This window comes from Corylus avellana, chromosome 7 (assembly GCF_965113065.1).
Source record: "Corylus avellana chromosome 7, dhCorAvel1.hap1.2, whole genome shotgun sequence".
Taxonomy (NCBI): Eukaryota; Viridiplantae; Streptophyta; class Magnoliopsida; order Fagales; family Betulaceae; genus Corylus; species Corylus avellana.
In genome coordinates, this window is record NC_142496.1 from 21,475,860 (window position 1) to 21,495,796 (window position 19,937).

At 38.8% G+C, this 19,937-nt stretch overlaps 2 protein-coding genes and 3 pseudogenes across 2 annotated transcripts; 4 read left to right on the forward strand and 1 right to left on the reverse strand.

The window, feature by feature from the left end:
* Nucleotides 1-261: 261 nt before the first annotated feature.
* On the forward strand, nt 262-1,678 carry LOC132185112 (3-oxo-Delta(4,5)-steroid 5-beta-reductase-like). The gene is made up of 2 exons (XM_088518014.1): nt 262-373; nt 460-1,678. The coding sequence occupies exons 1-2, from the start codon at nt 335-337 to the stop codon at nt 1,594-1,596; spliced, it is 1,176 nt and encodes a 391-aa protein (XP_088374140.1). The 5' UTR covers nt 262-334; the 3' UTR covers nt 1,597-1,678.
* A 465-nt stretch (nt 1,679-2,143) lies between these two features.
* Nucleotides 2,144-3,495, forward strand: LOC148584661 ((S)-8-oxocitronellyl enol synthase CYC2 pseudogene; annotated as a pseudogene).
* A 6,681-nt stretch (nt 3,496-10,176) lies between these two features.
* Nucleotides 10,177-14,453, forward strand: LOC132185111 ((S)-8-oxocitronellyl enol synthase CYC2 pseudogene; annotated as a pseudogene).
* Nucleotides 14,454-16,342: 1,889 nt separating this feature from the next.
* Nucleotides 16,343-16,747, reverse strand: LOC148584662 (protein pleiotropic regulator PRL2 pseudogene; annotated as a pseudogene).
* Nucleotides 16,748-17,558: 811 nt separating this feature from the next.
* Nucleotides 17,559-18,963, forward strand: LOC132184732 (3-oxo-Delta(4,5)-steroid 5-beta-reductase-like). The gene is made up of 2 exons (XM_059598467.2): nt 17,559-17,660; nt 17,749-18,963. Exons 1-2 carry the CDS (start codon nt 17,622-17,624, stop codon nt 18,880-18,882), a joined length of 1,173 nt encoding a protein of 390 aa, XP_059454450.2. The 5' UTR covers nt 17,559-17,621; the 3' UTR covers nt 18,883-18,963.
* Nucleotides 18,964-19,937: the final 974 nt, after the last annotated feature.

Genomic DNA, 19,937 nt, shown 5'->3' on the forward strand with positions numbered 1-19,937 from the left:
TTTTTTTTTTTTTTTTTAAAAAAAAATTTTGCACTGGCTTGTGTGGGCGTGCCACGCACGCCGCGTGCTCCCAATCAGTGATTACAATCCCAATCAGTGCTCTTGTAATCAGCTCAATCACATGTTACGAATCTATTCCATTGACTACAAGGCAGCCAGGTGGTCCCCAAAATTCGTCATGGCATGTGTCATCCATGTAGGACTTTTCTGAAATTATTTTCCAGATTTTTTTTTGTTCTATATAAGTTGAAGCGCGCAGAAAGCCGGTTGTGCATACACGGCGAACCTTTCGCCTTTGGATCAAGTCAGACTGTTGAGTGTTAATAGTCTCAGAATGAGCTGGTGGTGGGCTAGAGCTACTGACGCTGCAAAGGCACCAACTCAGCCAACTCTCTTACTCTTTCTATAGTAGCGCGCGTACTTGCTAATTTTTAATCTAAGTTATTGTGAATTTTGCAGAAGAAATACGATGACAAAGAAGCACCACCTTTAAGCCACCAGAGCGTGGGCCTGGTGATCGGCGTGACAGGCATCGTCGGCAACAGCCTAGCTAAAATCCTCCCACTCCCAGACACCCCCGGCGGCCCCTGGAAGGTTTATGGTGTGGCTCGTCGCTCACGCCCCGCATGGAACGCTAACCATTCAGTCGAATACATCCAATGCGACGTGTCTGATTCCCATGACACCCAGCACAAGCTTTCCCAATTAACCGATGTCACCGACATCTTTTATGTCACGTGGACCTACCGACCCACTGAGGCCGAGAACTGCGAGGCCAACGGTGCCATGTTCCGCAACGTGCTTCGCGCTCTTATCCCAAACGCTCCGAATCTCCGCCACATCTGCCTCCAGACCGGCCTCAAACATTACATCGGACCCTTAGAGGAAATGGGCAGGAACAAAGCCCCCAGTCCACCTTTTACGGAGGATATGCCACGTTTGAATGTGTCGAATTTCTATTATACGCAGGAAGATATTTTATATGAAGAAGCTAAAGATAAGAAAGGCCTCACTTGGTCCATCCACCGACCCGGCCCAATATTCGGATTCTCCCCCTATGGCTTGGTGAACATAGTAGGGACGCTTTGCGTATACGCCGCTATATGCAAGCACGAGGGGCTTCCATTGAAATTTCCTGGAAGCAAAGTGGCTTGGGAGTACTACTTGGTGGCTTCGGATGCCGATCTTATTGCGGAGCAGCAAATATGGGCGGTGGTGGACCCTAATGGTAAGAACGAAGCGTTTAATTGCAACAACGGGGACGTGTTCAAATGGGAGCCTCTTTGGAAGGCATTGGCTGAGAGATTTGGGATTGAGAAGTACGGATTCGAAGAGGGTGAGAAAATTAGCTTGGAGGAGATGATGAAGAACAAGGATCATGTATGGGAAGAGATAGTGAGGGAGAATCAACTTCAACCAACAAAGTTGGAGGATATTGGGGTGTCGTGTCGGTATGTGGACTTGTTCTTGGTTGGGGGTGATTTCTTGGACAGTATGAATAAGAGCAAGGAGCGTGGGTTCTTGGGGTTCAGAAACTCCGTGAATTCGTTCGTTGCGTGGATAGATAAGATGAAAGATTACAAGATTGTGCCATGAAATAAATGAATGCCAATGTTTGATAGAATCTGCTTTTGCTGTTGTAATATTAATTACATAGAATAACCATGTTTTTTTTTTTTTTTTATATATTTTTTTTTGACATGTCCACACAAGGGAAAGGGGAAGGAGATTCGAACTAGTGACCTTCGCTTTATAAGATATGGTTCACAGTCGATTGAACTACTCCTTGGAGACAGAATAACCATACTATGATGCTAGGGAAGCATGCTTTTTTGCTCTCCTTTTGTTTTTAATGGCTATTATTAATAGAGTATTCATCACAAATAATAGCCTTGTCAAAATAGGCAAACTGCTAAAAACATTAAAAACGTGAGCATTTATAATGGAAAAATCAAATTTTTATGTAAAATGACTTATCAAAACTCAGTTTATCTAGTTTAGTTAATGAATTTTGAAAAATGCTAGGCTTAAAAACAAATTTTACAAAAAAAACTTTTACAACATAATGTGACACAATATGATTGAGTTTCTCAAAAGTTAAACTTATCTAATTTCTAATCATGTTATGCCACATCTTGTTGTTAAAATTTTTAAAAAAATTTATTTGTAAACCTAGCGTAAAATTTTAAAGGCCCTATATCCTTTTAGCTATATTTTTATCTGATATAGTCATATGACTCATATCCTTCCCCTCTTAGACACCCCAGGTGGGCCCTGGAAGTTATACGGCGTCGCACGCCGGCCACGACCCAGTTGGAACGCGGACCACCCAGTCGAGTGCATCCAGTGCGATATCTCTGACGCGGAGGACACCCAGGCCAAGCTCTCTCCCCTGAACGATGTTACCAACATCTTCTATGTCACCTGGGCCAACCGACCCACGGAGGCGGAGAACTGTGAGGCCAACGGCGCGATGTTCCATAACGTCCTCCGCGCCGTAATCCCAAACGCGCTGAATCTCAACCACGTGTGCCTCCAGAGAGGGACCAAGCACTACATCGGAACCTTCGAGTCTTGCGGCAAGATCCAACCCCACGATCTACCTTTGACGGAGGATTTGCCCCGATTGGATGTACCCAATTTCTATTACACCCTTGAAGATGTGCTGTTCGAGGAGGCTGAGAAACAAGAGGGATTGAATTGGTCGATTCACAGGCCCCAGGTTATATTCGGGTTCTCGCCGTATAGCTTGCTGAATATAATCGGCACGCTTTGCGTATAGGCCGCTATATGCAAGCACCAGGGGCTTCCCTTGAAATTTCCTGGAAGCAAAGCGGCCTGGGAGTGTTACTCGGTGGCTTCCGATGCTGATCTTATTGCGCAGCGGCTTATATGGGTAGCGGTGAATCCGTATGCGAGGAACGAAGCATTTAACTGCAGCAACGGGGACGTGTTCAAGTGGAAGCACTTTTGGAAAGTGTTGGCAGAGCAATTTGGGATTGAGAATTTTGGGTTCGACGAGGGCGAGAATCTGAGACTGAGTGAGATGATGAAGGACAAGGGTCCAGTGTGGGAGGAGATTGTGAAGGAGAATCAGCTGCCACCTACCAAGCTCGAGGATGTTGGGCTCTGGTGGTTTGCAGACATGATGCTTGAAGGTGGGGAGGCCCTGTTGGATAGCATGAATAAGGGTAAGGAGCATGGGTTCTTGGGGTTCAGAAACTCAAAGAATTCCTTCATTTCTTGGATCGATAAGGTGAAAGCTTTCAAGATTGTGCCTTAGAAATGTTTATGGTTCTCCGGTGTTATTCCCAATTGAGTGTATGCTGGTGTTCTTAAATAAGCATGAAGGGAAAGAGGTATGGTTTCCTTGAGCAAAATTAATTTACTCCTACCTTGTTGCTGTGTATTTTCATGCAATGGCATGACAAAAGAATGATTGTTTTGCACTATATATGTTGTCAAATTAATGGCAAAAGAACATTTGTTTAAATATTTTTGTGGCAAATTACAAATTCTCTTTCCTGACTTTTGAAAATTGTCAGCAAACCAATACATATAGTTTATGGATATTTTTATGTGCATGGCGAAATTTGTATCTCAATTTAACCTCTAGAAATGGGTGGAAACAGAGGTGATCGATTTCCAAATCCAAAAACAGAATTCTTTTTGAAGCCACAGCCATTCTTCAGATGGCAGAAACTCTCCATCTCCAAGAAAGAAGGGGGGGATGGGATTTTGAGATCATTCTTGCTTCAATCTTCCTATCCTAGCAAAGAAATTGTTACAAAATCTTAATGATTTATTTGGCTAGAATTACAAACACAAGTTGTCTTGAGGCAGTGAAAGGTGCTAGTTGAAGCAGCTTACCTAAAGGAAGAGATTTGTTTTTAATGTTGGGCTTATTTGGTAACTTCACATTGGTGGAGGCATCAATGTATGGGAGGATAGATGGATATCAGGCATTGCTTAACAAAAGATCTCAAAACCCCCTCAACCTTCCCATCAGGCATCAAGTAGTCTTTAAGGTAGCATAAGTTATTGATCCATTAACAAACTGTGGGAATCGCAGAGCAATTAGACAATGTATTGCTCTTGAGAAGCCTTCCAATCAGTGAGCTCAACTTGCCAGATAAACTCATATATGTTGGAAAGAGATAGTAATAGAACTTTGGATTTTGGGAGTTTATCCCTAGGATAAAGTACTTTCTGTGAAGAGCTTGCACCAGAAAACCTATAAAAGAGGAAAGTTATCCGAAGTGCTCCTTGCTCTCTCTATTAAGTCATTTTCTGATCCCATTAGGCTTCTCTTTACTTCTTTGTGAATGCACTGAACAGGATTGGTTTGCAAATGTGTAATATTCTCTACCTTGGGCCTAGGTTAAGCCTTAGGCAAAGCCCAAAGTTTTGGGATTAGAGTATGCAGGCCCATTAGTTGGGGCTTATTGTTAGCTTATTTAAATGGATCAAAAATGAAAAACCCACCAAACATAAAATAAATATCTGTATTTTGAAATTATCTTGAATGATACACATCGCCGGTTTAATGTTTTAAATGATAATGTGATATATATTAAGGGCATTGGTTCAAATCTTCAAAAGATCAAAACATTTTAATTTTGTGATTATTTTACTTATTATATATATATATATATATATATATATATATATATAAAAGCTGAGTTTTGACGTAGAGAGTGTTTAGAATTGCAACACGTGTCTATATTTTTTAATATCTAAGAGTGCTTAAAATTGCGACACATGTCCATATTTTTAATATTTGACCCGTTTTTTTATTTTTACCTCTGGTCATTAATTAGCGTAATTAATTGTGTTGATTATATTTTAAGAGTTTTTCATACATAAATTATTCAATAAATTAAGTATTATTAATGTCCGAATCAAATACGGAAACAAATAATATAAATGAAATTATAACCTTTTTTTTTTTCACACCAACAATATTTTCTTTAAATTTTTAATTTTTTTACTCATGATTTTTAATAATTGAACCGTGCAAATATTGAAAGAGTTTTTCCTTTTTCTATTTTTTTTTAATGAATTAAGTGTACGATTTTTTCTTAATTAATTCCTTTTGACATTTTTTTTTATTAATTCACGTGTCCCTTTTTTTTTTAAAAAAAAAAAATTTAAATTTTTTTTCTCATAATTTTTAATAATTGAACCGTGCAAATATTGAAAGGGGTTTTTCCTTTTTCTATTTTTTCTTTTAATGAATTAAGTGTACAATTTTTCCTTAATTAATTAATTTTGACCTTTATTAGCTCACGTTTATCTCTCTCACCCTAAATCACAATTTTTTTTTTAATAAATTAAGTGTCTTAATGCATTAATATCTCTCCCTTTATTAAAACACAATTTTTCCTTAATTAATTCATTTTGACTTTTCGTTCTTTATTAACTCACATTTATCTCTCTCACCCTAAATCACGTCGGTCTCTCTCACTCTAAATTCATGTCTCTCTTTATATAGCAACAACGTTTCAAAACTCTTTCCTATAGAAGTTGATAGTTGCACAAAGTTTATTTGATCAGTTTCATGGAAATATATGTGACTCTAAACTATGATTTAAGGTATGCGATATTCGAGATGAATGTATCTTTGTGCTTTTATGTATAAATTTTTTGCAATTGTGAATTGATGATCTTTAGTTTGTTTGTTGAAAATTTTTTTTGTACCAAACACCGTTTTAAATTAGAGATTAGGTAAAGATGAATATGTTTCCGTTTTGTTTTGTGAAATTTTTTGTTCAGTTTTTTTTTTTTTTTTTTTTTTTTTTTCATTTTCATTTTCATTTTCTTTGTTGAATGTTTAGAATTATGAGTTTTATTTATATTAAAATATAATTGGTATTACGCCAAAAATATTAAGATTTTATGCTAATTTTATATTAATACTTTGATAATCAAAATTCATGTTTTCTTGCCTTTTTATTTTATTTTTTGTTCTTCTTCTTTATGCTTTTCATTTTAAACTACACATATGGGGACGAATTTAGGTTGTTTTAATTTATTTTTTATATTAAGGGAAGATTGAAATGATTTATTTGATTGCATTAAATATTGAGTGAAAGATTTTGTTATTTTTGTATCCATAAAAAAAAAAAAAAAAGATTTGTTATTTTGCTTTGTATTATTTTTTAAATGTCCAGAATTCTATGAGTTTTATTTGTATTGAAATATAATAGGTATTACAAAAAAACTTATTGGGTTTAGGGTTACTCTCAGTTTTGCTACCATTCTCAATATATTGTTATTGGGTTTAAGGTTACTCTTTCCTTATTTTATGTTCTAATTTTTTTTTTTTTTTTTTTTTTTTTGAATAAAATCTGATCTCATTCAAAAATTCTGAAAAAGGTACAAAACATCTAGAGTCAAAACTCTAAATATCAAGAGCACGAGGCTCTAAAACTCCAAGAGACGATTGCTCTAAGAGAACAATATGTTGAACAATATCGAGGACTTCTTCCATCCATATTCTAGAAACCCCTGTAGTCCTTGCTGCCCGCGCCAATCCATGAGCTGCTTCATTTGCTTCTCTTTTAACATGCTCCGCCCTCCAGCTCCTAAATCCCACCATTATAACATGGATATCTTCAATCACTTGACCGAATTTGCACCAACGATCTCTCCCAACAATAGCTTGGATCACTGTTTTTGAATCCCCTTCCAATATAATGTTTTGGAAGCCTAGATCTCTACCAAATTCCAATGCACACCTGGCTCCCATCGCTTCTGCTACGGTAGGGTCTGGACTGCCCTCTAGACACAGGCAAGATGCTGCACATACATTCCCCGTGTAATCCCTGATTATGATACCAACTCCCACCCCACTCACATCCGATTTCACAGCCACATCCCAATTACATTTATACGTGTCCATAGAAGGAGCTTTCCACCTCACATTTGCTTCAGACACGGGAGCTGGACTCACATCAGTTTCCTCTTGTTGCACCGAAATCTGTTCCCACATCTTCCACAGTTGCAATGCTCCCTTAGCCAGCGCACTCGGATGTTGAAATTGCTCACCGTGAACAACTGCATTTCTTCTCTTCCAAATCTCACGGGTTGTCATCGCAAAAATGCCCAGCACCTCCGAGTTGCACCTGCGAAAGAAAAATTCAAAAATTCCCAAGAAATTCTCCTCCAAGCAGACACTTTTCTGTAAAATTCGATCACTGACACTCCACACGTCTTGAGCCGCTGGGCAGTGCCACAAGATATGTGCAGTATTTTCAATGGCTCTACTACAGAAAATGCAATCAGCATCCTTCAATACCCCCTTCTTTTTTAGATTTTCTTTTGTAGGGAGAATATTATTACACGCCCTCCACATGAAAACCTTTGTGGCATTGGGAACTCTTAGCTCCCATATTTGTTTCCAGACATCTTGAAGGCCCGACCTTGTAGAACATTCACCTCTATTTCCGGCGTTTCTCTCCAACTCCAGGTAATAAGCACTTCTGACCGAGAATTCACCAGTGCTTGTGAAATTCCAGATTAGTTTGTCTTGCCTACTATATCTGCTTACCGGGAGTCCACCAATCAGGTTTGCTTCAGCATCCCAAAAGATTTCTCGGATAAGGGGCATATTCCACCGTGGAGATGTTGTTTCAATTAACTCACAGACCTTTGCTCTTGGAGATAGCTTTTGACAAGGTGACTGAACAGTGAAAGAAGATGGATTTGGAATCCATTTATCTCCCCATATTGAAATATTTTTTCCATCTCCGACTCGCCAAATTAGACCTGCAAACAGTAATTCTCTACCTGCCAGAATACTTTTCCAAGCTAGTGAAGGTCGACTCCCCACTTTTGCCTCCCGCAAATTGACTGATGGAAAGTATTTGGCCTTTATAATTTTTGAAGGCAAACTGTCGGGCTGTTGTAGTAACCTCCAGCTTTGTTTTGCTAGGAGAGCTTTGTTGAAAGCATGAAGATCCCGAAAACCCAATCCCCCTTGATTTTTTGCACGTCCCATTTTTTCCCAACTCATCCAGTGTATTTTCTTCTCATTCTCTTTTTGCCCCCACCAGAATTTTTGCATGAGGCCATTTATTTCATTACAAAGTGTTTTGGGGAGTAAAAAAATACTCATGCTATACGTGGGGATGGCTTGAATCACTGCTTTTAGGAGTATCTCTTTTCCAGCTAGTGAGAGTAATTTTGCCTTCCAATCTGTCACCTTTGCCCTTACTCTTTCTGTTAAATTCTGGAATTCTCTAACTCGAGACTTACCGACTAGAGCTGGGAGCCCCAGGTATTTGTCATACCTTTGTGTAGCCGGAACTCCGGATAAGCGAAGAATGAGATCTTTCACCTCTCGCCTGGTATTACGGCTGAAAAAAATGGATGTTTTATCCCTATTCAGCCGTTGGCCAGATGCTTGTTCATACCTCTCCAAAATCATTGACAACCGCTGCCAATCTTGTGCCGTGGCCTTACAAAACAAAAGGCTATCATCCGCAAAAAATAAATGGTTGAGCCGCGGGCCCCTTGGGGAGGTTGGGACTCCTCGGAGACTTCCAGAAAGTTCAGCCTTTAAGAGTTGGGAGCTCAAAGCCTCAGCACATAAAATAAACAAATACGGTGAGAGTGGGTCCCCTTGACGGATCCCCCTAGTTGGTTGAATGCTCCCTTCCGGAATTCCATTAATAATAACGGAATATCTCACTGTGGATATACACTTCATTATTAGTCCAATCCATCTAGCTCCAAACCCCATTTTTTCCATAACCGCCTCCACAAACCGCCACTCCAACCGGTCATAAGCCTTGCTCATATCCAATTTTAAGGCCATGTATCCCACTTTGCCCCACATCCGTGAATGCATGGAGTGCAAAGTTTCATAAGCTGCCAGCACGTTATCCGAGATTAATCTTCCCGGGATAAACGCACTTTGGTTTTGGGAAATAATTTCAGGCAAGAATACCTTCAATCTGTTTGCCAAAATCTTTGAAACAATTTTATACAAAACGTTACAAAGACTAATAGGCCGAAAATCTGAGACCTTTGAAGGATTAGGTTTTCTTGGTATCAATGCAATATGGGTAAAATTCACTTCAGCATTAAGGTTACTAAAAGTAAAATTTTTTTTGACAACATTGCATACCTCCTCTCCAATGGTGCTCCAATTGTCATGATAGAAACACGCCGGCAGACCATCCGGGCCTGGCGCTTTTTGGGCTCCCATTTGGGAAATAGCACAAGTGATTTCATCCACCGATAGTTCTCGGATCAGCTGCTCGTTCATGCTAGGTGTAACTTTTTTCTCCATCCCATTTAAACACTCCCCAATTCCACATGGATTTGATGTTGAAAAAATATTATGGAAATAATCAATAAACGCCTTTGAAATTTCATCAGAATTTGTACATACAACTCCATCTTCATTTTCCACACGTACAATACGATTTGCTTGGCGTCTTTGTTTTACACTAGCATGAAAAAATTTTGTATTTTTATCACCCTTTTTGAGCCAATGTTCTTTAGCCCTTTGCCTCCATTGCATGTCATCCCTTTCTATAAGATCATTGACCTCCTGCTGCAGCCGAGTTATCTCTTCCCCATCAGGTTGGGTTTCTGACATTTGCAAAATCTTCAGCTGTTCAGTTTTTGCTTGGATTAGGTGATCAGCTTGTCCTCTTTCTTTGACTTGCCATTGTTTAATCACCTTTTTGCTCCTATCCAGCTTTTTTGACAAAGATTGCCACGGATTGGATCCTATCATTTTCTCCCTCCATACCTTTTGGATAACTTTTTGGTGGTTAGGTGATTTTCCCCATCCTTCTACATACAAAAAATTCTTCATATGTTTACTTGGGCCACGCCTAAAATTCTGCAACTGAACCAGTAATGGTGCATGGTCAGAACTTCTATTCGCCAACACCTCCACCCCATACTCCTTATATAAATCCATCCAAGCATGATTCGCAACAGCTCGATCCAATCGCTCCATGATGAAATTACCATCCTCTCTTTTGTTGCTCCATGTAAATTGAGGTCCCGAGAAACCCAAATCGTAGAGATGACAATTCTCCAAAGTTTGTTGAAAGGCATGTAAACTTCTCCGAGGCCGTTTATTAGCTCCATACTTTTCCTCATCAAACAAAATTTCATTAAAATCTCCTACACACATCCATGCATTAAGGGACAATGTATGTAAGTGTGTTAGGAGATCCCATGACTCTTTCCTTTTCGCCACTTCGGGATGTCCATAGAACCCCGTAAGAGTCCATGAATGCAATCCACCCTCATCCTTTATTATGGCATTTATATGCCTTCGGCTGTAATTTTGTATTTCTACATCTACAGCATTATTCCAAAAGAGCGCTAGACCGCCACTCCTTCCCACACTGTCTACAACAAAAACACTTCCAAACCCCAACTGAATCTTCACATGTTCCACCTTCAGGGCTTTTAGTTTGGTTTCCATAAGAAAAAACAAACTGGGCTTCTTTTCCTTTACCAAACGGCAAAGGTCCCGAACTGTACGGAGGTTCTAATTTATATATTATTTTTCATCAAATTTCTTATTGTTCTTTTGTAAATTTAATTGACTTTGTTGTTCATTATGTTTTTTTTGTGTTCCAATATTCCTTCTACGATTTTTTGTCTCTTTCTTTGATGAAAGAAATAAAACTACTCATATGAGAATAAATATTTTAATATGTTTTATGGGTCTTATGATTTAAGGGTCTTATGTTTTAACTCATTCCAGCTGGTTTTAAATTACACATATGAAAAATTTTTAATATGTTTTAATTTATATGAATTAAAACTAAAATTATATATGGTTCTTATGATAGTATATTTTTATGTGATTTATATATTCATGCAAACTTATGTATAATTGTGTCACTATGTTCAACAATATACTGTTGAATAACCTTTTGTATCTTTTTTTAAAAAAAATTTATTTATTATTGAAATAGGCATGATAGATTTTTTTACACAATTTTTTTGACCTATAATAAAAAATACAATGGAGATGTGTTTTAAGTTTTAAAATCAAATTATAAGAAACTAAAATACAATAGTTGTCTTTTAAAAGAAAAAAGTTCACAAAATAAACCCTAAATACAAAACCTTAGCCACCGGGGTATACTCTTGTCATATGATCTTGTTTCATTAGTTTTTAAATTCAAATCAAGAGCTACTATGGAAAAATAATTAACATGTAAATCACATTTTATATAGACTTGACATATGGCTCAATTAATAAGATGTTACTTTATACACCTGATCAAAGGAAATTGATTTCATTTAAAATGGAAAGTATCTATTTAGTGCATTTAGGAGGAGAAACTTGTTCAAAAAATTTGCCTCAAAAGATAAAGGCAATATTGCCCTCCGGATAAAAGTATTATTTGTAACTAGCACCACCATTTGCAGGATAGAGTGACCACGATATAGGTATCAGTAATTGAGTGGATCAATCAGGGTAAAACTCAGTTAATCGATTAGGTGGTAGCTCATTATATGCAATGCTCGGGGCACCTGGGTTGTATCAGAGGTCCTACATGATACCTAAACCTTATCGTAAGAGGGTTAAGGGTAGGAATAGACCATATGAAAAAGAGTTGCAACTTTAATCATTGTTATATTTATTGTAACACCATGCTCCAAGGGATATGATATTATCCGCTTTGGACCTCTACCTGCACTGTTTTGTTATTGGATTTATCCCAAAAAATCGAGAGAGAAACCCTAAGTCTTGTAAAATCCTAAGCCCCCCTCCAAAGCGCCACCGCCTCAGGGGGAGGAGGGATGCTCGTTGCCTGCATCCCTCCTCTCTTCCTTGCTTCTCGATTTTTGTTTTAGGCTTGTTTCTGTCTTTGGTGTTTTCTGTTCTGTTGTGCTTGTGTTCTCTCTCAGTGGGTACTGCTTTTGGGGGTTTTCACTCAAACTCTCCTCCTCCCTGTTTGTTTGTGTGTGCCGCCGATCTCCTCCGCGCTCGCTTCGCTGCTCACCGCTCGCTGTCGGGTCTTTTCACGCACCCCTCCAGCGCCAAGCTTTTTGTGCCACCTTCCGCGGCGGTTTTCGGCCAGCTCGCGATCGGCCTCCTCCAGCTGCCGTAACCCGCTTTGAGTGTTTTTCGCATTTATTTTCCTGTATTGTTGTTTTTCTGTTTTGTATTTCCTTTGAGTGCCCCTGTATTTGGTTTTATTTGCTGTAATTTCTTTTCCTGCATTAGTTTTATTGTTCCCTTTATTTCTCTATATGATTTTATTTATGCTTGTAATAAGGCTTTCTCCTCCTGCTTTGTTGCGCCCGGTTGCTGCGCGCCCGATTGCTGCGCGCCCAATTGCTGCCCGATATTACTGGTCCAAACCCTTGGGTTGTGGATGTGAAATTTATCCTGGCTTTCGAGTCGAGGAGGATGACTATTGGCTTGTGGGTTTTGCTCTCAAGGCCGAGGAATAAGTATCGGCTTGGGGGTTTTGCTCTCAAGGCCTCGGAATAAATATCGGCTTTGGGGTTTTGTTCTCAAGGCCGAGGAATAAGCGCTACCTATGCATTAGATGGTGTCTGTTTGATGTAGATCTAAGTTTTCAACCTAATATTTAGTCATAGGTTAGTAGATGCTGTGTTTTGGTTGATTTGGTCTGTTATTGTTGACTGTATCTTTAGTTTCGGCTATGATTTACTTCAGAGCTTTTTGCTCTATTTGTAAGAGCTTTAGGCTCGCAACTTTTATCAATGAATGAGTATGACATGTGACAAAAAAAAAAAAGATTTATCTCAAAAGACTTCATACCATTTAGAGAGTATATTCTATATATATATAAGCATGTCCCCTTCTCGCACTCTAGCAATGTGGGGCGTCAAATATATATTCTTCACATCGTGATTTTTGTCTTACTATCTTTTGAGAACTCCTGTATGAAACCTGATATACTCAAATGTTTTGTAAGAAAATTATGTGTTTCAAGGGTGACCTATTGACTAAAACGAGGACTTACGTTTTATTTTCGCCTGTAAAACAACATTGTTTTACAAAGGAGCTAGCTAGAGAAGATTGTCAAGAGGGACTCGAGTCCGATGCCACCATTTAAGGAGGATTTTATCTTCGATCTTCCTTAATTGAAGGAGCATTATTTGTAGATTTTTTTTGTAAGTACATTATTTGGAGATGGGTTGCTCTCAACTACTGTTTTTTTCTTTGTTATATATTAGGCTCTTTCATAGATCTTTATGGTATTGAGATATGACAGATCAGCGTGACAAGCATTGTCGGCAACAGCCTAGCTGAAATCCTCCCACTCCGAGACACCTCCGGCTGCCCCTGGAAGGTTTATGGTGTGGCTCGTCGCCCACGCCCCGCATGGAACGCTAACCATCCAGTCGAATACATCCAGTGCGACGTCTCTGATTCCCATGATACCCAACACAAGCTTTACCAATTAACCGATGTCACCGACATCTTTTGTCACGTGGACCAACCGACCCATTGAGGCCGAGAACTGTTAGGCCAACGGTACCATGTTCCGCAACGTGCTTCGCTCTCTTATCCCAAACGCTCAGAATCTGCACCACATTTGCCTCCAAACCGGCCTCAAACACTACATTGGACCCTTCGAGAAAATCAGTAGGATCAAAACCCCCACTCCACCTTTTAGAGAGGATATGCCACGTTTGAACACGCCGAATTTCTATTATGCGCAGGAAGATATTTTATATGAAGATGCTAAAGATAAGAAAGGCCTCACTTGGTCCATCCACCGACCCGGTGTAATATTTGGATTCTCCCCCTATAGCTTGATGAATATAGTAGGCCCGCTTTGTGTATACGCCGCTATATGCAAGCACGAGGGGCTTGCATTGAAATTTCCTGGAAGCAAAGTGGCTTGGGAGTACTACTCGGTGGCTTCGGACGCTGATCTTTTTGCGGAGCAGCAAATATGGGCAGTGGTGAACCCTAATGGTAAGAACGAAACGTTCAATTGCAACAATGGGGACATGTTCAAATGGGAGCATCTTTGGAAGGCTTGGCGGAGAGATTTGGGATTGAGAAGTACGGATTGGAGGAGGAGAATTTTGCCTCATTCCGGACTAAATTTCCCATGTGACTCGTGTAGTTCGCATCCGCAAACGATAGATTAATGTTTGGATCAGAAGAAGCAAGTTGTGGATATGATACATGATCAAGTTTGGATGAATTATTCCAGCTGTTGACTTTGAGCTGTTTCATGGTTCCATCAATACCAGTCTGAGAAGTTCCCATGGAATTTTTGTGGTTGAAGTTTGGGTGAGTCATGAAACAATGTTTTAAATTCTCTCCAAATGTAGTGGCTGCTAGTGGTTGCAGCATGCTGCTCATCCAGAGAGTTCATGTGCCACTGGTTGATGAACCTAGGATCCTCCATACCCTGCAAGTTTGATGTTTTCCTCTTTCTAATTGTCTTATTGTAAGAAACTCTCAAATTACTCAGTAAACATTTCATAAACCAGAAATTTCCAACTTGTTACAAGTAGTCAAAACTATATATATAGGGTAACAAAACCAAACTCAAAGATTATCTGCTAAGATTTTATACATTTTTAGATAATCAGTATACTATCACCTAACCACAACATATGCAGGAGCACATTACCACTTACCAGCATTAATTAGTATTAATGACATCTATTCGATTTACTCACTATAGGTTCATGTTGCAAAATTTTTTCTTAACGTTCTGGAGATGTGTACTTGTAAAAAAAAAAAAAAAAAAAGAAAAATTTAATTCTGTCTAAACTAAATGGGATTAACATTATTCATCATTTTTTGTGTGGTGTAAGTATCATCATGGTGTTCCATCATTGCCACTTTACATACTAATTTTTACCTTCTCCTTGACATTATTATTGAATTTAGAGTAATTGAGTATCGTGTTCATGACTTTTATATATAGGGATGCCAATATGTATATATTTGTATATTTGTAAGAGTAATTGAGAGTAATGTTCACTTTTTATTATGATCATTTATATATCTTTTGAATATGGCCTCATATTTTAAAATTGTGTGTGTGTGTGTGTGTTTTTTTTTTTTTTAAAATAGTAATAAAAAAACATTTTTAGAGTCCAATTGACCCTAATAATGTTTTATTTTTTTAGAATGTCAGACCCATTAGCATCCACTAAAAGTGCAACCATCAGCGTTCACTTTTGTTTGGACGCTGATGGTTGCTTTATTTTTTATTTTTTGGGATCATTAGCGTCCACTTTGATAGTGGAGCACTAGCATCCACTCTGGCTTCAGTCCGGTTCAACATTAGCAACCAAAATACAAGACGTTTAGCGTCGACATAGTGGGCGCTAAAAGGTCATCATTAGTGTCTACTTCAAGTCGACGCTAATGATCGACAAGTTGGTCATTAGCGTCCAATAGTTGACGCTGTTGATCAACATCGTCCACTTTAGGACTTTTAGCGTCCAAATGATGTCGCCCCTAAAGACCAGATTTCTTGTAGTGATACCCACATTTGTTTTAGGAAAAAAAAAAAATTGCGAAGACTAAGTTGCTAGTCCAAATTTAACAGTATTTACAAAATATCTATGCCTCAATCTTTGCAAAAAAAAATTTAAATATTTTTTTTTCTATAAAAAGGGTATTTTGGAGATGTTGTTGGGATTTATCATAAAATCGTAACAGAGGAGGGACATTGAAAAAAAATTAAAAGTTCGATACACTAAATTGAGAAGTTTTAGAAGGTAAATTGGAAAAATAATAAGAATTCAGAAAATGTAACTAAAGTTTTCCCCTTCAATTTTTATATAACTTTGTAATACACTGTTGAGCCCAAAAGAACTTTTGGCCACCTATATCGTGGAATGAAATTGATCCTGGCCGTCACTTTCACTTAGGCTCAAATTAATACAGAGGTCTCCACATTCAATTAGTCTCTGAGCCTAAAGCTTGTTCTTTGATCATTAGATGAACAGTAAAGATTGATTGTTAGCCTTCTTGATTTGGAGATTGGGTAATGATCCCAGGCAGAAAAACTTATGGAGATCGGTAGAGGTGAGGGGGTCCCGTTTCGTTTTTTTCCCTTTTATTTTTATTTTTATTTAAATACATATTTTATACGGGTAACTTCATTTTAAGCTACTGAATTATCATTGAACCTCTAAACTTTCAATTGCAGTTAATTTAAACTCCTTCATCAAATTTAGACATTAACTTCTACCAGCAAATTCCAGAAAGACTGAACTATTAATGATTTTTGTTTTTTTAAATCGTTTATCAGGCCAGACCCAGCACGTGACCCAGCGTGGGTCACGGTCAGCCGTTGGTCATCCAACACACCCGCCTCATTGACAGCCATTGCATTGATTATAGTTCTCCGCTAGGAGAGCATGTTGTGGCAGAATTCCCCTTTTGGAGGCCAAATTTCTTGATGTTGTCCGCTGATGCAGACGCGAAACGCTGCTCTCTGGGGTGCACTGCCATTGCTCTTACAGACTTTTTATGGTGGGTGAGAGTCGACATTGTTTTTCCCATTCTGAGGTCGCAGAGCTTGATGGTGGAGTCATGGGAGCCAGTGACAACGTGCAGATCCATAGCTCGAGCAAACACCGAGCAAACAGCGTTTCCATGGCCGGAGAGAGCAAATATTTGCGCCCTGCTGCGAATATCCCAGCAGTAAACACCACGCAGATGGCCGTGATACGACCGCATAACCTTGTTCTGTTCAAGGTCCCAACATTCGACTTGTTTGTCATCACCGGCAGAGAACATGTTTGTGTGTCTAACACTGACAGCAAGGCCTCGTATCTGTTCCAGGTGTCATGTGAGCGTGAGTTTTTGCCTTCCGCTTGCCGCATCCCATATATATATATTATTATTTTTTTTTTAAATTTAAAATTAAGGTAAATTTGAAATTTTTTTTTTAAAAAAAATTAAAGATATAAACGTCATTGTTTCACTTTTAATATTTAAAATCTAACGGAGTGATCAAATTAATTGCAATTAAAACTTTAAGGGTTGAAATTGAAAGGTTTTAAAATTTAAAAACTTGTCAAATCGCGTGATAATTCAGGAATATAAAGTAAAGTTACCCCAAAATTTAATAAACATAATTCAAAAATAAAATAAAGTAATTTATTACATAATATGTGTCACAAAAATTATATATATTAAAGTTCATAAATATGAGAGGGTGCCCACCCTATTTCCTTTTTTGTTTTTAGTTTTAATTTGATTTTTATTGATTAATAATTATAAAGAGTAATTAAGTTTGGTTTTTGAAGTGTCAAGACAAGACAAGGTATTTTTATTTATTTTTTATTTTTTGAAAAATAAAACATTTCTCTATACACGCCCCACGGCTGCTTTTGTGCTCAGTCATTCCATGTCTACATGCATTAATTGTGATAAGTTGAATCTCATTGTACGAAATCTAATCCCACCTTTAACAAATTCCAATCTATTCCATTCAATCCTGAGCAGCCAGGTGCTCTCCAAAATTCGTCATGGCTCGCGTCATCTATGTAGACTTGTCTTCTGGATTTTTCGCTTTTTCGCTCTATATAAGTTGAAGCGCGCAGAAAGCTGGTGAAGAGACAACGAACCTATCGCGTTTGGATCAAGTTGGACTGTTAATATTCTCAGAATGAGCTGGTGGTGGGCTAGAGCTACTGCCGCTGCAAAGGCACCAACTCAGCCAACTCTCTTACTCTTTTTTTCTATAATAAGCGCGCACTTGCTAATTTTAATCTAAGCTATTGTGAATTTTGCAGAAAAAATACGATGACGAAGAAGCACCACCTCGAAGCCACCAGAGCGTGGGCCTGGTGATTGGTGTGACTGGCATCGTTGGCAACAGCCTAGCTGAAATCCTCCCACTCCCTGACACCCCCGGCGGACCCTGGAAGATTTATGGCGTGGCTCGTCGCCCACGCCCTGCATGGAATGCTAACCATCCAGTTGAATATATCCAGTGCGACGTCTCTGATTCCCATGAAACCCAACACAAGCTTTCCCAATTAACCGATGTCACGGACATCTTCTATGTCACGTGGACCAACCGACCCACTGAAGCCGAGAACTGCAAGGCCAACGGTGCCATGTTCCGCAACGTGCTTCGCGCTCTTATCCCAAACGCTCCGAATCTTCGCCACATTTGCCTCCAGACCGGCGGCAAACACTACATCGGACCCTTCGAGAACATGGGCGGTATCAAAACCCCCAGTCCACCTTTTACGGAGGATATGCCACGTTTGAACGTGCAGAATTTCTATTATACGCAGGAAGATATTTTATTTGAAGAAGCTAAAGATAAGAAAGGCCTCACTTGGTCCATCCACCGACCCGCCGCAATATTCGGATTCTCCCCCTATAGCTTGATGAACATAGTAGGCACGCTTTGCGTATACGCCGCTATATGCAAGCACGAGGGGCTTCCATTGAAATTTCCTGGAAGCAAAGCGGCTTGGGAGTACTACTCGACGGCTGCGGACGCTGATCTTATTGCAGAGCAGCAAATATGGGCGGTTGTGGACCCAAATGGTAAGAACGAAGCGTTTAATTGCAACAACGGGGACGTGTTCAAATGGCAACATCTTTGGAAGACGTTGGCAGAGAGATTTGGGATTGAGAAGCACGGATTTAAGGAGGGTGAGAAAATTAGCTTGGTGGAGATGATGAAGGACAAGGGTCATGTATGGGAAGAGATAGTGAGGAAGAATCAACTAAAACCCACGAAGTTGGAGGATGTTGGGGTGTGGTGGTTTGCGGACTTGATCCTGGCTGGGGGTGATTTCTTGGACAGTATGAATAAGAGCAAGGAGTTTGGATTCTTGGGATTTAGGAACTCTGCGAATTCATTCGTTACGTGGATAGATAAGATGAAAGATTTCAAGATTGTGCCTTGAAAGAAATCAATGTCGATGTTAGATGGAATTTTCTTTTGCTGTTGTAGTATTATTAATATATAGAATAACCATGCTACGCTATGATGGTAGGGAAGCATGCCTTTTTTTTTTTTTTTTTTTTTACTCTCTTTTTGTTTTGAGAAAAGTTCATGCCATAGTACTCTCTCTTACTGGTTTGGTTCTCTCCATCTCAGCGTCATTTCTCAATAGAGATGGGGATCGAGCCCAAAAAAAAAAAAAAAAAAAGCAATTGGAGATTTTTTAAGCACAATGTCAGTTAAAAAAAAAAAAAGCAAGAGCCAAACAATTTTTTTTTTTTTTTTTAGCTCCCCTATTGCTCATATGCTTCAATTCCTCAATTCCACTTGCTTCCCCACTTTCTTCTCTTCGTCGAATGTTGTTTTCTCAATAAAACAATTTAGATATTTGTGTATAAATTTAATTAAGGATACTTTTGTCATCGGATGACACTGCATAAAGATATAGTCGATCTAAAGCTTGAGAGAAACATTAAATTGGATGATAATTTACTTTATATAGTTGTTGCAACTACTATAAATATCTCATTATCGACGATGGCTTTCTTGTCGTCCGTCCATTATATTTGGCGATGGCTTTCTTGGCCTCGACCAATTGCCCAACATGGTATGGTATGTGGTACATGATTTTCATCTAGTCAATCGTCCAATGAGATACAATCTGAGTTACACGATCTTCCTCTGATCAATTGCATGAGGATATATTACTTGGGGTACATGACCTTAACTCTAGTCAATCGTCCGAGGTATATGATCCTGTTCTGATCAATTGCCCGGTAAATATAATCAGGGGTACATATATATATGATCTTGCTTTAATCAATTGCATGATCATGAGATATGACTTAATTAAAGTTCATGGTCTTGCTTTAGGGTACATATATAGTCTTACTCTCAACGATTTCCCAATATGATTTCATCTAGAGTGCGTGACCTTGCTCTGGTCACTTGGCTGATTAGATATGATTTGGAGTACATGGTCTTACTCTGACTAGTTGCCCAATATGATTTGATCTG

What these genes read in the sequence shown, in the direction of transcription:
- LOC132185112 (XM_088518014.1), top strand. Translation starts at nt 335, where the DNA reads ATGAGCTGGTGGTGGGCTAGAGCTACTGACGCTGCAAAG. An exon ending in GAGCTACTGACGCTGCAAAG is followed by an intron (nt 374 to 459) that starts GCACCAACTCAG and finishes TGAATTTTGCAG; the next exon opens with AAGAAATACGATGACAAAGA.
- LOC132184732 (XM_059598467.2), top strand. Translation starts at nt 17,622, where the DNA reads ATGAGCTGGTGGTGGGCTAGAGCTACTGCCGCTGCAAAG. An exon ending in GAGCTACTGCCGCTGCAAAG is followed by an intron (nt 17,661 to 17,748) that starts GCACCAACTCAG and finishes TGAATTTTGCAG; the next exon opens with AAAAAATACGATGACGAAGA.